The 17,930-nt window shown below is 37.2% G+C and overlaps 1 protein-coding gene across 1 annotated transcript in view; it reads right to left on the bottom strand.

Annotated features, from left to right (window-relative positions):
* Positions 1 to 8,062: 8,062 nt before the first annotated feature.
* bckdhb (branched chain keto acid dehydrogenase E1 subunit beta) overlaps positions 8,063 to 17,930 on the bottom strand; it is a 50,305-nt gene continuing 40,437 nt past the window's right edge. The window contains exons 9-11 of the mRNA XM_079468752.1: positions 15,538 to 15,624; positions 9,229 to 9,376; positions 8,063 to 8,410 (exon numbers count right to left, since the gene is read on the bottom strand). Of these exons, the coding sequence (XP_079324878.1) occupies positions 9,236 to 9,376; positions 15,538 to 15,624 (228 nt within the window). The 3' untranslated portion in view covers positions 8,063 to 8,410; positions 9,229 to 9,235. The remainder of the gene's footprint in view (positions 8,411 to 9,228; positions 9,377 to 15,537; positions 15,625 to 17,930) is intronic.

Here is a 17,930-nt window from a genome sequence, read left to right as displayed (position 1 = left end):
TTAACAATATAACATCAATGTAACATTAACTCGGATAGAGAGTATAAATTGACGTCACTTTTCTAGTGTGTATAGAACACACCAGAACACGCTCCCTAGAGGGTCAAAACACTCAGCTAAATGTCTGCTTATAATAGGAGAAACAAAGAATCCAGGGCTAAAACATGCAATGATTCATTAATATTAAAAGCAATTGGCGGTGATTCTTACAACTTACATAAGAACCAGGGGCCTGATGTATATACGAGGCATAGCCATACACTGTTTTCAACGTACGTATCCAGATTTATAAAAAAAGAAAAAATGATATATGTGCGCATGCTCTTGACTGTGCGTACGCACTCTTTTTCCTTGAGTGAAAAAAGTAATGAAGTAAACATGGATATTAAACTCTGCTTTCATTTTGATATAAACAGTTACATTAAATATTCCACTCTTAAAGTAAACACTTAAATTATATGAAGACATTAGGCTACACAGACGCTAAACAAAAACGTATATCAATTTAGACAAATTTGTAGTGGATGTGGTTGATCACTTTCTGTGGCATGCTATGTTTTAATGACAAAACTGCATGTTAGAGGTGCACAATGATTCAGGTTATGAGGAAATAAAAATATTTAGCGTGAACAATGATTAATGATTGTCATTTGTCGCACTTACTTCAATATTATGGTGGACACTGATGGATACGGTGGTTGAACGGTCCATTCTCCGGTTTGAAAGGGTCTAATGTTAACAGAGGTTAATGTCGTGTGAAGGCATTTCCACAACATTAGGAAAAATACCAGTGTATTTGAAGGATACAACTTACAGGAAATGGTTAGAGTTGCAAGTAGGTTACAGAATGAGATCAAAATTCTAAAATCTTTATCAGAGAACTATTTAACAGTTGAATGGATATTTGTATGTATTTGTTCTAAAACATAAAAAAGACACTGGATGATCTTTAACAATGGGATATATTATGGCACAAATGCCATTTATAGGCTAATCCGTATCTCATATTTTCTTAATGTCTTTACCTCTTACGGTGTTAAACATTTTGTCACGTGGATTGGATTATGCATGGAAATTATATGCAGATGAGGTTATGCATAGTAAAACTAGGCGTTGTATGGAGATAAACGTACAACCAATATTTCTCTGACTGGGATTTACAAAGGGATTTTTGGGCAGGTTCTGGCGTGCCTAGCTTTTGTGTGTACGTAAACTTTTAGGATGAAATCTACAATGAGTTTTACACATGAGGCTCAAGGTATCCTTGGAGACTGAAATGTTATACGGAATTAGGTTTCCTGATGTTCATTTTGTACCTGATTTCAACGCAGGCGGAAATACACAAAGCAAAGCCTTAAGTAAACATTTTCCACGTTTAGTGGTTTAACGAATGGATTTTTACAAGATTTACATTGCTCTTCTAAATGTTTAAGGTTTTGACATTAAATTAATCTTTAAATTAAAATCAGACTTTTCTGTGTTTAAGTGCTATAATCGGATCCCTGGTGCATATACTGTACAAACTCATAAAAAATTTAAAAGAAAAACCTAGTAACTTTATTTTGGTGAGCTTTTCTTTTCAAGCATGTAAGAAATGTAGACCGATCAGATTTCATAGGAATTGGTTCTAATTATAATATTAACGCCCATTAATCTGCACGTTTACACCCACAGCATGGCCATGGCATGCACTACACCAGTGTTACCTCTCAGAATGTGAGTTGTGTCAACACCCTGGACGGAAGAGGGGTGGGGTGCGCAGTAAATCATTAACATTTTAAGACCAAAACAGGTTGCTGTGAGCATAGGTGTTTTTGACAAGGCAAACATGGGGTCGTTTGCAGTGTGTTTTTAAGCTAAATATGTAACAGACATTTCATTAAGACCCTAATAAACAAAGCCGACTTGTGGAAAATATTCACCTGTTGAGCCCTTTAAGTTTGTATGAAATACATCTGCTTAGAATGTTCAAAGAAATACATTTACGCAAAATTTTAAGGTGTATAAAGTATCTATGTAACACTATAATGGTATGGTTCAACAAAACCACTTACCTGATATGTCTGATATGAAATGTCTAGCAAACATCCACTTTATACTATTCAATTTCTTTCAGCAAATTGCAGTGATTCATTTGCTTTTTTCTGACTTTTAGCACTATTTAAGAAGAAATCTCAGATTTCGTTCTCAATCTGTTTGTACTATTAATCGCACAACATCTTCTTCCCATTCTAAATAGAGCACAGATAGCGATAAACACAGGTGCATTCAGTCTGTCTCCCACTCAGTGAGTGTGACTCACTTGACGTTCATGTGCAGCGATGTCACGTCCAACACAACTTTATTAAAAACACTCTACAACAAGGATTTCAACAAATTTTTAATAGAATAAATACTCCTAAAATAACACCACTGACAGGGGCATAGAAACCGCTTTTGTAGGAAGCCGCTTATGTACAGTAGTAATCTCATGTTAAAGACCCAGTGAAATCGAAACAAAGGTTTTTTTCCTTTTATTAAAAATGAGTGAGCCTTAAGGACGTCAATGAACTGATATGCAATTAAGCGCTGACAAAATTTGTATTTAGAAGATATAACCGTTTAAAACTGTCTGGCATGTGCGCTCAAACAAATAAAAAAATTCCATGACATCACTCTACACTTCAAGCCAATCGTCCAAGTACTTGTCAATCAAATCCACTTTAGAATCCGAAGTCCGAGTCCTGCGTAATGCGCTGGATAGGAGATAGGGGATGATCCACACAGTGTAAACTTCCGCTAGCAACGCCAAGGTCGAGGGTTTGATCTCAGGGGACTGCACATACTCAGAAAGAAAATGTATAGTATAAAGCAAAGTAAGTTGCTTTGGATAAAAGTGTCTGCCAAATGCATAAATGTAAACATTTGCAGTAAATTTTGTAACAACCAACAAGTATTTCATGAAATATGTTTCAATTTCTTAATATACTTCATTCATTATGCTGCCTGGAGAACGGATGTCATGCACGTGCCTCACAGCGACCGCTGGTTTGACATACCTTGATGGCGTGAGGCTTAGGTGCAGAGTTAAAACAGTAAGGATCCTTGAACCTTAAACTAGTGGTGGAAATATTTTATAAGCAACTATGTCACACGAGACACAGCTGTCCTCTGTCTCCAAATGCATTGCATTCATGGATAAACAAACACACTGACCAACTGTCAGCCAATTTATCTACTCTGTCCAGTATTTTCAGGCTCTCCTTAGTAACAGTTTGTCCCAAGCTGCCCTCCAAAAATGAAGTCTGACTGAAAAGGGAATGGTCAGTTTGTGCGCATGAGCCTCCCATTATCCTGCTATCAAGGGTAGAAATTATCCAGCTTGCCTTGCATCATGGAAATGTATACAGTTCCAGAGCGTGGCAGTGTTTTAATAAGATGGAGATTCTGACATGGAGATTTGATGTATGTGGTGTTATTTGAATATTTTTTGGCAGGCTAGAGTCAGTCTATCCCTGTGTTCAATATCACTTGCCTCCATTTGTGAAGTTCAGTAAGCCAAAATTATTAAGCAAGAAATACCCAGTTGTTTATTTGTCATGAGTTCCCTCCGGGGTTTCTAATAGACTCATACAGTGTCCGTCTAACGTTGTAACAACTAACGTTGCCACCCTTAGTAAATAAAAGCAAAGAAGGCTGTAAAAATATCTATTTTTTAAGCTTTTGATCTTCTGATCTTTTGCCCAAACCATTAACAAAGAAAACTTCATCAAAAACAAATATCTTTGTGCCACAGTTTATGCCTCCCACGATTATTGACACCCTTTTAGTCAATATGCTGTGCTTTCCCTCACATGGAAAGGGATCCCAGATCATTCCTCCATATAGATTTTCTCCTGATCATTTAAAATTTCGAGGTCCACGCTAATTCACTCCATAGCGGACTCCATAAATTCGTCCAAAATATTCTTTCCCATTTTAAGTCATGCAGTACAACCTTTACCATCTCAACCAAAATGTGCTTGTCTTTTGTAATTCTTTAAGTTTCACTTAGTAATATGCCAGTTGTGCATTTCACATCAGACTTAATTTCATTATATTTCTATAAGAATCTATAAGACTGAAAATTGTTGTTTTCCAGACATTATGGACGATATTAATCTTTCTGTTCCCCTTAAACAGTTTAGTAGTGAAGAAAATATTTTAAAACCTTTCCAAAAAAATTTCATTTTCTACAGATAATAAGCTATTTTCTCCTACTTCAAAAACCTCTCCAACAGCCTAATAAAATAAATTACTTTCTTAATCCATGAGGCGTGCATTACAAATATGTGCAACAGATACTATTGTGAACTTTTCCCCCTTCCAACTAAGAAGTGGTGGTGGGTTTATCGTTGTATATGCCAGGCTCATTCATAAACTCTGCACTTTCATCGATGCCGTTTCAGATAGTAAGATGATAAACCCTTCAGGATCGGAGTTGACTACTTATTGTAATAAATATTGGAAGTCTAAAATGATCGAGCATCACATGATTCATGTAGCCTCAAAGAGCTCCAGAAGGTTAAGGTTATTCTTAAATAATTCATTAATCCTTTAAACTTAATCTCAATTGGTCTGTTCTGTTGTGTTCACAAATAAGGAAACACTGCCTTAAGATACTCAAATCTCTTTTTTCTCCAAACAAATCTAAACATTCTGGAGAGGTCGAGCAATTCTCTCTGTTAGTGACGTGACAGCCTGCTTTTCCTACAGACCAGTTCAAGTTGAAAACATGACGGTAATGAATAAAAGTACAAAAATATGATAAATTCAATTAAATTGTATTTATATAGTGCTTTTCACAATGTGCATTGTTCCAAACCAGCTTTACAGGAAAACTGAAAAACACAAAAAAGTTATAAAACAGCACAATGCATGGTTTTTATGGAAATAGCAAGATTATTCTAGTTAATAATATCTAATAAATGAAGTCTCCTGGTGATTTATTTAGCATATTTTGCATTAAGTGAATGCTTGGCTGAAAAGATGCGTCTTTAATCTAGATTTAAATTGGGAGAGTGTGTCTGACCCTCGAATAGATTCGGGAAGGCTATTTCAGAGGTGGAACAGTGGAAGTTAATTCCATGTTTTCTAAAAATGTTTCCAAGAGGCAGCATGTGTATGGAGAATAGAAAGGGTCCTAAAACCGATCCCTGAGGTTCTCCATAATTTACTTGCGTTAGATTTGATGATTCCCCATTTAGATGGACAAATTGATGTCTGTCTGATATGTTAGATCTGAACCACTGTAGTGTCTGTCGCTGAATACCGGTATAGTTGTGTAAGCGATCTAGAAGTATGTTATGGTATACAGTATCGAACACAGCACTAAGGTCAACTAAGAGTGAGATGTTATCTTTATCTGATGCTATAAAGCAGGTTGTTTCAAATAAGCATGTTGTAGGTTTAGCAGTGCAATACATTTTATTAAATGTTTCTGTTTTATAGGTGAAAGCATTTTTTGCAGCATTTATTTTGAGGCGATGGTTGGTACTAATTCATAGTAAAAACCCAACCTCTAAGTCTGTCCTATGTTGTCTCGTATGTTTTCGATTTTCTCTGTAAAAAATGTGTGAATTCATTGATAAAGTTTAAAGTATAAAGCTTTTCTTTATTGGGAAAGGATAATTCTACTTCAGGTGCAAGCAGCACGACGCAACAAAATAACCGAATAATCAGTTTTGCATTCACTCATTTACCAGACGCTTTCATCCAAAGCGACTTAAAAGTAGAGAATATAACAAACACTGGATCTGGCACGTCGCGAGGCGTCACATGCCTCGTTCTTATTGGGTTCTATTGTATTTTGCCAAGTCGCATGATGAATATGCTCACATCCGGTGTAGATGAGGCGTTACGTCAAATCATAACGTGTAAATTCAATCGGTGGGTCAAAAAAGCGGGGGACAGAATCAGCTGATTCTAAAAGGGGCTGCTACGCCCGTGATTGTTGTGAATGGAGTCGACATGCCTTTCTCAACAGCTCTCCTTCAGCCTATGTCCGTTATACTTCGGCATGTAGGAATCTTGTGCAAGTCTAACAGCTCCTGCCAGTCTGAGCTGACACGATCAGATTTACAATGCTGAAGTTTAATGGTTTGGCTAATAGGGTTCTGTAGCCAGTGCAAGATTTATTTCTCGAACCAGCCCAAAGCCTTTCACCTGGATACTACTACTGTAAATGCTCATGAATAACGTCACTGCCTACAGAAAAGCCTTAGGCTGGCCATCGGCTGTCTGTAATCCTCTTTTGAAATTTCTCCCATCAAATTCAAAGGTGCTTGAGTATCCCGCAGGTAAGAGAGATGTTTCTGTGCAACTGTTATTTTACACCAGGCCAAACAATATACAGCCGACATACTTTACAGTTCCAAATGATAGTGTCCTGAATGTGGATAGAATGGCATTGCTTATTTTACAGGCACTCTATTGTTTGTAAATGTGTACTGGAGGTTAACTGCAGTTGAATGCACACATGCGCAGTGACGTTTCTTTCTGTTGTCACTTTGAAACCGTCTATAGGAGGCGGTTTCTTGGACAGGGATAAACTTAAGTCAGGACTAGGCCGTTGTGAAAACTGCTTAAATGTCCTAATTTAACTATCACGCTTTACAAAAAAGCTTTACTGGTGTGCATTTTGAGACAAAACAAGGGCTTTTATGCATTTTAAAATATATAACTGCAAGCTATTTTCAGTTTTGACAGCTCTAACATTTATTTTAGTCTAGGACTACATTTAAGCTTTGACCTCTATATAAACTGTAATATACGTAGTATAGACAGGAGTTTAATTCTAGTCTAGAGAGGGCTCATTCTAGTACCTGTAGGAGCGAGACTCTGGCTATAACGTTACATAACAGTCACTTCAAAAGAAATGGTAAACAATTACAAGATCTAAGAAATTCCTGCCATTTAGTTAAACTAGATATATTGTATTTACATAAATTAAAAACTTGACTCATGTTTCAACTTGTTCCATTGTCTGTTAGCACTTTTGAGCAACATTCTATTTTTCATCAAACAAAATTTGGTGTCTGTGGGCCTGTCAATGACTTGCCAAGATCACATACAAAGATGTAATACAGTACAAAAAAAAAACAGGCAATCTGACAGGCCATAACTTTGCTCCAGGGCAGTCAAATCAAAATTAACAGCAAATCAAATTTGTGTTGGAGCTCTACGCAAATGCCATGAATACTTGATTTGTGACATTCTACTATCTCCGAAGGACATTCTATACACAATCAGCTTCCAGGATTCATTACTCTATGACAGTAAAGAAGTGAAATGCCATTTCTACATCTTTGACATGAATGCACACTGAGCTGATATGCCCAAGGCGTCTTGTGAAATTCAAACACAGCAACTAAACTAGTTTGGCCTTGAACACTTCAGTAAAACATGTCCACAGATGATCTACAAAACCAAAAGGCATTTTTGTAGCAGATGGAAACAGCCATTTCTTAATAAAGGTGCCTCTGGGTCTTCTTTGGTTAATTTATAACTATGATTAAAATTAAACTTCTCAAATGTTCTTGTACTATCTTGTGTGTCTCCCATTCCCATATGTTTAAATACAAATCAAGCTTAACATACAGATGTCAGTACAAACCTACAAAAGAATGTCAATGGTGAGAATGTAACACCAGGCTCCAGATTTACTAACAGCTTGCGGAACCCGTTTAGTAAATCTGCACCTAAAATGTGATACATTTTCAAAATTACCCTTAAAGATTACAAGACATAAACGAGGCTGTAGGTTATGAGCTTTCTTAATTTCTGAAAAAGAAAGACTATGGAAACAATATTATCTCCAATTAAACAGCAAAGCTCTGTGCAGCAAAGCGATGACTGGTACCGACAGCAACTTATTGAGCATCAATAAAAGTAGTTAGGTGTTTTGCCATCAAAGGTTGACAACAACAAGACAGCTCACTAGGTTCTGAAGTGGATGTATTTATTCTATTAAGTCAATGCTTCTTTAGGATGGTACATCCATTAACTCAACGATTACACTAATAAGAAATACAAACACAGCATCAAACAGAAAAACTCTACCCTTTAATTACCAGATTCCCATTTAAGTATAATAACAAAAATTAATATGGAAGATGGTGATAGTTTATGTAACAGCAATATTACAGACATTCAGGAATAGACACAAAAGCAAAATACATATATGTCTCTATGTTAGTGTTCATGAACGGTGTTTCAGTTGATGATTCTTCGGAGAAAGATCCAGGATGATTTCTTGAGTCCCCCAAAAGGATTACAGCCATTCTGGTAATGTGGTCAGATCTTTTGATGGGAACAAAACAGTGATGTTGAGATCAATGTGGTGGGCTGTTCACTGAAGCAGAAGACAGTTCCATGTTATAAATCCTGTTGTCTGCAAATAGAAAAAAATACATTTTGGGGTCAGACATCGAGTAGTTTTGTTACCACTGCAGCCACTGGTTGAACCTGTCAAATGACATCACTTGTGCTTGTTGCGTACATGGCGAATGACATCCTTGTGTATTCTAGCTTCATCATGATTAATAGCCTGTTATGATTCTAAATAAATGTGGAAATATTACAAGATAAAAAGTGAACCTAGAACACTTCAAAACAAAATGAAAGTGAATCATGCTTCACTGTTGTGGAACTACGAGACGGTCAGAGTTCATTTGGAGTTTTCACATACAAGCCAGAATTCTTGCACACCACCCTGAAACTCATCAAGTATCAGCCAGAGGCTGTTAGAAACTATAAGCAAGTCTGACAAAGAAACTGTTACATAGCAAACAGCATGAATCTGTCAGTGGACATACACAAGCTTTTATTTCTCTTTGATTACTCATTGTCAGGCCATCCCAGAAGTATATGAAGTCCTTTCTTAAGCTGAACAGAAACAAAATATTTGTATAAAAATATGAGTAAATGAGAACACAAACTGTGGATTAGCTGTTTCTTTAACAAGAAAGTGATGCAATTTTTTAAAAGCGCTTCATGCTTCCAAAGAGAAAAATGAACGCCATTTTGCTGTACACAGGCTATGAATATTCTAGGCAGAATAATATTAATAAAATACAATCTGTCAAAGCCATCAATTCATGGGCAAAATTAATTATATTAATACAAATTCTAAAGAAAGAGAGCCTATGGGAGAACTTGACAATGATTCAGTTTCAAAATAAAATAGTACATCAAACACAAATTCCGTACCTGGGTTTCAGTAGTTGATCATACACTTGACAGCTTCAAAGCACTTCCATTTGTCTGGGATGCAGAAGGGTTCAAAGATGTGTGGGAAGGGCGTGTCATACCCACAGACTCTAGCGATGGGTGCCTCTAAACTAAGGAAACACTCTTCCTGCAGAGAACACATTCAGGATTATTAATATTTTGTCAAATATGCAACATAATATGTATAATGCAAACAAATACAACAAATACAGTTCTATTTACAGTGCTTATATCACTTTCAGAATGATTTTCATGCCTTTTTTGACAACGGTCAATTCTTTAGCTGTTTCAATTCACCCCTGAATTATAAACTGGATTGAGATTCGGACTCTGGCTGTCCACTGCAGGACACTAACAGTGTTATTCTAAAGCAATTCCTGTGCGGTTGTGGGTTTTTGACAGATGTTTCCATAGGTTGCACGTGTTTTGCATCAGACTACATCAGGCTTTTCCTCCAGGGTTCCTCCTCCCTGTAACCTGCCAGTATTCATTCATTTTTACCCTCTACCCCTTACAAGCTTTCCAGGACCTGCTGCACAGAAGGATTCCCACAGCGATGCAACCACCAAAAAGCTTCACAGTAAGGACAGTCTTTCATATAATACAGAGTATTCTTGCTAATGGCAAACATGTAATTTAGTCGGATGGCCAAACAGCTCTGTCAGACCAAATAGCTTTACTCCAGCTGCCTCAAGTGCCTTTTGGGAAACTAAAGTAGAGATGCCACTTTAAAAGTGGTTTCTCTTCGGCACTCTCCATACAGCTGTGACTGGTGAAACCAAAAGCTCCTTCACAAGGTCCCTCTCTTGGTGGCCGGTCTTCTAGCACATTCTTCTCTTAAATGATCCTAAAGCATAAAACTCTACTCTTGTTTTTAAGACCAAACTTGTGCATCAGGAAACGCTTAGAGAGGTCCTCAGATACACGGCCAACCCTCAAATCCACAGTTCAAGAGAACTAAGATTAATAACGGGGCAGCTTTGGCGTGTCCACGTCCAAATCCCAACAAGGCAAACACATGTGCCAAGCATGAAACATCTCGCATTTAGGGTGAACTTCTTGTTCTGCTAGTGTTTTCTGAAGTGGCTACAAAGGAGCATCAAGCTCTGTTAAAATCTGTGTGTTTGTCTCATATGATGGCCTGGATGAATAGAAAAATGTGTTTCAGATTTGCATCCAGAGGCCAGCTTTGAAAAGCTGGAGGAGAGATGTCAGGAAAAGCTCTGATGTTTTAAAGCATTACCGATGGCCTGATAAAGCCTGCCCTACAGATAATCATTCATTTGAGATTAATTTGAATACAAAGAATATAAGAAAAGGGATATTGTCTTAAAGTGCACACTCTCGGCTTTATTTAGAATGTATTCACATCCAGATTAGTTGAAGGCTTTAGGAAATATAGCTCTTTAATATTAAGCTCCCCCCATTTTCAAGGGACCAAAAGTAATTGGACAGTGGAATCAAAAGCTGTTATTCACAGGTATGGGCTTAATGTTAAAGGTCTGGAGTTGATTCTACGAGTTTTGTTTGCATTTGGAAGCTGTTACTGTGAACCCACATCATGGGGTTCAGGGAGATCTCCATGCAAGTGAAACAGACCATAGTTCGATTTCAAATACATAACAAATCCGTCAGAAAGATGCCAGGAACATTAAGAGGAACAAATCAACAACTTGGTACATTCTGAGAATATAACAACAGACTGCTGAGATCGGCAACAAAAAGATCCTGGTCGTCCTTATGAGATAAAAGTGGTGGATGATGACATTATCCTTTCCATGATAAAGAAAAACATCTTCACAATACACATGAAAGCTATTAAAATGAGTGTGTGGCTGTGTGCACTTATCCAGCGTGTCTCTCTATCAGCAGCTGATCACCACAAACACACAATACACGTGAATGGCTGCTTTAACAAAAAATGTGGCGCAAATCTTATGAAGCGAAGCGGTTAAATATATGAAACGGCTAATGTTGGTATGTAATCAATCTTGCTTTTACTGATGAGCCTGAACAGTAGAGGAGCAATGAGCCGGCAGTTAACTTAATCTGTTTAAGCACACAGACAGAGCGACCCACCTATATGATCTGCACACATGCTCTGCTGCTCAATGCCTATCCGAGGGCTCTTTCAGTGCCGCTGTCCAGCTGTCCTATGCATTAACACAGTCAAACTCATTTTTACAGAAGCAACAGTAGTGCTCAGACCGTGTGTGTATGTATGCTTGCTTAAACGGAGAATCCATTAATGAAACTTATAACTTAATATTAAGTATTCCGCTTCCTAAGAGTAATTCATTTAAATGTGTAATCTAAAGCTTTTATTCAAATATGTTTAGGTTAGTAAACTTCTATAAAAGACATGTTTTCAATTTATATAAATTTCTCGATTTCTAACTGTAAATATTTCCTCTGATAATCCTGTGGCTTCACAGTTTCCATGTTTGACGGTCTTAACTGTTATCTTTTCCTATATATCGTCCACTTTCCTGTACTAAACAGTCTCTCCCATTGTGTCCGATGAAGTCCGGGAAGGCAACTAACCCGGTGACGTCACAGTCAGCGGCAATGCAAGATGGTGGCGCCCTTGCTACAAAACCTATACAAAGGCATCCTTTTTTCTTTTAAAGGGTCACACTAATCCGGTTTACTATATCATTTTTGATTGAAGTGGAAACCTATTAAATAAATAATGTTAAATTGACTGGATGGTTCATTTCCACTACATGTATTTGCTGTGTAATTTGAAGATTGTAGATGTGGGTAGATGTGGGATTTAAACATGGGTAAATGTGTTAATGGAGCAAAACTACACTTGTCGTCTTGCACAGGGGTTGGCTAGAACCCATAGTCAATGTACACCTTGGAAAGATGGCCAGTCCATTGCAGGGCACTCAGAATTAGTGATTTCAGTTCACCCAATCTGCATGTTAATTTAATAGCAGCTAATTATTTTTACATATTACACTTAAATAATAACCTCATTAAGTGAAAGTAAATATTTTTCCTCCACCAAGTATGGGGGCCTAAATCACCACAATACCCAAACATTTAGGCTTGACTCAACATCGGCTAAACATTGAATTACAAAACCATTCCATTTTCCTTTGGTTTGTAGCCAGGGGTAATTTTATGTCATTTAATACTTCGTTCCACAGCAGAAGTACACCTGCCAACCTGCCAAATGTCCACAGAAAAGCTTCTACCTTTTGGACAATCCACAGACCATGCGATAACATACCTCAAAAAACTTACTGGAAAGGCAGGAGAAAAGAAAAGTACTGCCTAGTCTTAAGCCACTCTGCACTGAGAAGGTCTGTAAAAATTTCAGCTATACTAACATCTGTGTTTATTATAGGAAGCACATCATTACACAAATAAAATTACCTTAAAATGTCTGTATACGAGCAGTATCAATATGGACATATGTTTTTTTGTTATCAATGCAAACTGTACGTTTGTTGTTAATAGGTCATAGGTCAAAGAACATCTGGGTCACATGACAATAAAACATGGCGCATGCAGTATGTCTAAAAAGTATTCATACTACTCCCACTCATACTATATAAAAAGTACCCGCTTATTACACGGCTACTTGTCACATAAGAAAAACATATTTACATTTATGCATTTGGCAGACGCTTTTATCCAAAGCGACTTATATTGCATTATCCTTTACATTTTGTTTCTAATTATGTGTCAGTGTTGTTAGCGCCATGCTCTTACCACTGAAACACAAATTTCCTCACGCAATTGGCATGAAGTAGTAGAGGGCTTAAAATAGCGAGCTTTTTAGTCTAAATTTGTGCGCTACAGTGACCGGCCCGGCCATTCATAGACACATGATTTTCCGTCCTGCGGGGGGCTACTTTTCCACCGTTTTTCTATGTAAACAGGCGCTAGACAGACGCATTTCAACTTTCGTGCATGTCTCTCGCGTTTGCAGTGCCTCGCGCATAAGCACTAGTTTACAGCAGTTCGTGCTGCCAGCACTTTTACAACTTTTAATACGTTTCTTAGTTTTATCATGTGTATGTACGTGTAAACGGATATGTTTCTAAATTTACCTGCTTAGGGACTAAAGATGGAAAGTACCTTTTTCTCATTGTTAGATTTTGTGAATCGCCCATATAATGCATCAATAACCTAAATAAAACAAAGTGAGGAAGCCTACATGAAGAAGCTAAAGTTAAGAAGTTCTGCGTCAAAAATATATAGTGGACATGACCACAGCATTTGTATTAAATTCCTCTTCACACTTTTATATTACTTTTACCTAGAACTAAACCATCTCATTTCTTTTTATTTATTTACAGAGCTATAAAGGCAGGGCATTGTGTAAAATATAATGACTTTAACACACACATACACAGTTCCATTCCAGAGAGTCTGGCTGGTTTATTCACACTAACAGATTCACTGCAATTATTCAAACTATTCCATCGAGTTGTCCAGGAACACTGAGATCTATCTGAAAAATAGCTGTGCTCCAGCCCTCAGTCTTGGAATAACAGGACAGTTTTCTCTTCTCACAGTCGGATATTTCTTTCAATGCTTAGATCTTTCAGTTACGCATCAGTGCTGTTATGAGTGGTTGCCAGGTCAATGCAATGTGGTTAATGGGGTATTTCTATTGCTACTGTTTACCAAAAGTCAAGAGAGTTCACACTCATGTCTCTAAAGAATTGAATATTCTTACCAGAAGAATTTTGTTTAGCAACTGACTTCTGTAATTGTGTATAACAGCATGTTTCTGGCTTTAAGGAAAGGGGTATTCCATAAGTAAGGGATATGTACAGCCGGTTGTTATCGCAGAATAAGCTCCGACAGTGTGATCAGGACCAGAAGCGAAGGGTCTTGTATCACACTGAAGGGGCATATTTCGCAAAAAAAATGGCTGCTTGTACATTATCCCGCTTTTTACACGGCTACTTGAGAAAAAACTGGACACAATTGTTTTTCTTTGAAATATTTGATTAGCTCAATTTTAATAATTTGTAAATATAATTTCATATATGTTATTAAAAAACATATTTATAATTAATGTTTGTGCTGCATCTGGGTTACAGGGTGTTATTAGTTTTGAGCAGTTGTTATTTGAAAATAACCCTTGATGGTCAGAATCAAGCATTCAGTTAGCAATGATTGACGTAGAATACACTACCTAAAACAATGACTGCATAAATGGCAGGTTGTGTTGAGTGTAGTGTTATGGGTGCTTTCGTAGGGTTCATATTTGTTGCACTTGCTATTGTACACGTCAACAGCCGGACCACAGCTAGCAGGCTGTTGAAAGCTTTTCTAAATGTCTTTTCTGTTGAATGTAATTTTCTGTGCACATCTGTCTGACTCATCTCTGACGTAAAGCCACCCAGCGTGCTAACCTCACTGACAAATGCTCGCACACACACAGGTGCAGTAGCGACCTGTGACGTCAATAAAAACATGACTGATGTTCGCACTCACTGAGTGCCTCTGCATCTTTGCATGGATGAATCTCTTGATAAAATTTCCACAGTCTGAATAGGCTCGGCAAGACACGGGGTACACATGAATGTGCATCTGTGTGCACGAAAGGTACCTTCAGCAGCACTAAACTGCATGCTGTTAAGTGAATAAAATAAATGCTTTGCATGTGACCATGACCTCAGGCAGAAAACTGGATGATTTATAGTTTTTTTTATACCAGACAGACGTATGATTTGTGGGCCAATCGAAATACTTATAAAACCCAGTGAAGGACAACGAGTTCTGGTCATGTGTCTATCAAAAAAAGGTGCCTGTTTGACGTCACTGTTCACTTAGTTGGTGTGAAACCTCTTTCTGAACTTCAAATCAACTCCATTGTGTGGTTTGTAACTGGTATAAACCAGAACCACGAGTGAGCAGATTGCATTCTTTGTATCTCCTGAAATAAACCTGCAGCAGATATGAGTGCTGCGCTATTCTTTGTGTGTTGTACTAATATATGTGTTCTTGATGCACATGGTTATACTATGCATGGTTTATTGGTGTGTTATTCCTGTAGTGGAACAAAAAAGGTAGGTATCAATGAATGCAAGGACCTGATCAAAAAGCACTGTGAGTGGCTTTGGATGAACTCATCTGCCAAACGTGTAAATGTAACTGTAATGTTGTTCTTATAAAAATGTCTATGAACTATAGCTCTTCAAATCGCTCTGAAATGTTTAGCCCCTCCAATTCAACCACATTGCCATCGTATAGAACACGCTTCTCAACATCGAATCAGGTCCCTACTCTGGCACTTAATTTCACGCCAGTTTTTACCTGAACTGCAGAACTGATCTCAGCAGCAAATCCTCCCGTCACCGGAGCCTCGTGACTGATGAGCAGGCGACCTGTCTTCACCACAGACTACAAGAAATGAGAAAATATTTTAACAATAGCAAAACAACCAAAAATAAATACTGACTGATGAAATATGTACAATGATTGACACAGTGACATATAAACAGATGACTAAATTCGTCCCATTTAAAGTCAGTCAAAATGACTCGCAGCTCAGTGGTAAATTTAAAGGCATTAGACCAGAGGCGATAACTCGGCTGCCTAACTTGTTAAAAATGCTACCAGTGACTCACTTAAGAGAGAGATTGTGGGGACACTAAGCTGTTTTGCTAGTCATGAACATTACTAAAACAAGCCTGGAGTAAACATTTTGGACAAAAAAAAAGAATAATAATAATGATACAATTTTTAATTTTAGCATTTTTAAAAGCATCCTTGGGTAAAGAGTGATGCATAGCTTAATATATGAACAATGGCATTGACTTTATAATTGTGAAACAAAAAACAGTGTAACTGAAAAAATATTTTTACTTGGAGGTAAAAATAATTTGTGTAAAAATCTGTGATGTTAAATAGTTGCCTAAACCTGTTCTCTTTCACAACAGCGAATACTGTACTGTTTATAAAACAGTTTTCCATATATAACAGTAAAATATGACACGTAAAACATAAGAACAGATATATAAACAGGGACAGTAGGTGGCGATATGTCCTCGTGACACAAGCCAGCCTGCCTTAAAAGAAGAACACGTTCAGTATCAGTACGCGTTCAAGGTAAGCATGCATTAAATCATAGCTTCAAACTACCGTCTTTAAGACATTTAAGACTATTTAAGACAAAAAAAATGTATGATCCATAATAAATGCATTTTAAACTTTTCAAATATATTTAGGTCAACATACATAATTTTCTAACATTTGAGCAAAGTGATTCTAAAGAGATTGCATTGAATTTGCAAGACTCAATTTTCAATTCGTAAAATGAGAAATGCTCTGTCTGCCTATAAGCTGGTGCACTCCCATGGTAGCAATCCCCTTATAAAAAAAATGGTTTGGTCTTGTTGTCCGGCGCTGTGTCGGTTACTTCAGCTTGTCACTTAGAAAGGAGCCTTGCACTACAAAGCATGATGCCTAAATTAGGTTATCAAAAAAGAAAAGAGCAGAGAGAATAGAAAAGAAAACTGCAAGGAGCGCAGACAACTTATTTTTTCAGAAGGATGAAAACTTTATGCTATACCCCTGAAGGAAACATAAAGCCAACATTGGTTCTTCTGTGGCATCATTTAGCACCCTTATTTTTAAGAGTGTACACCCGCGGACTGAATAACTTTTAAGATCATGAGAATGGTATGTGGTGTAGTCTATAGCCTGATAAAGCCTGTTATTGACTTGATATTATAGCCAATAGCTGCTTTTATTTCTTTAAAAAATCTACAAAAATAAGAACATAAATAAAATAATAGCACATATAGGTTAGAAATGACATGAGTACATTACAAAATAATTAACATTTTAAAGTGCATAACTAATAGTGGACATTTTAACACGGTAAGCGGTCAATACTGAGGTTTTAAGATTCCATTTTGCTCTGGTCATCAGTGTTCCCTTATGACTAAATAATCTGAGGTATTGTTTGTCGAGACCTCTGATTTCGTGGTATTCTCAGAGGGCTGTCATTGACATCTGAGTGAAAACTGAAAATCTGACAGGAAATCTATAAGCCTCATATTTTCTCCCATGATGCTCTCAAGCAAACTTCACATTATCACCAGTGCTGGAACGTCTGTTAACGTAATGACAAACTCTCTGTTATCTGTTTGCATTAACACGTGTGAACATGCAACTATGGAGGGGACAGTCATGGAGGACAGCAGTGTGAGGATGTGTGTCTGCACCGAGACATTCGGCCAAGCATTCCAAGAAACGTCTTTAAGCTTTTAATTTCGTAGAAAGATCTAAATATAACATGAAATGAGTTCAGTGGTTTGATGCTGGAAAAAGTGTCTGTGATGCCTAACTTTGTTTACTCAATTTTATGACAGATGGTGCAGATGTACAATTCATGTAGGTGCACATTGTAACCTATTGTGTTACGGCTCAACCACCTAAGGCATCTTTATACAGCAAATTCCGCACAGAAACCAGTTTGTCAAGCTCAACCATCATAGACTGCATTAACCCAAAAATACAAACAGGAACATACCATCAACAACTGGAACAGACCAACACAACAAACAAACATGCCACATGATATTATATAGTTAGGATAGCAAAATAAACACTCTGAACAAAATGAAAAGCTTATTCCTGTATTTACTGTTTATACTGTCAAAGTATTTTGGTGCCGATTCATAATACTTGGTAAATAGCTA

Source organism: Barbatula barbatula, assembly GCF_947034865.1.
Source record: "Barbatula barbatula genome assembly, chromosome: 12".
Taxonomy (NCBI): domain Eukaryota; kingdom Metazoa; phylum Chordata; class Actinopteri; order Cypriniformes; family Nemacheilidae; genus Barbatula; species Barbatula barbatula.
The sequence above is the reverse complement of the archived record's forward strand: the minus strand, read 5'-3'. Positions and strand labels throughout refer to the sequence as shown.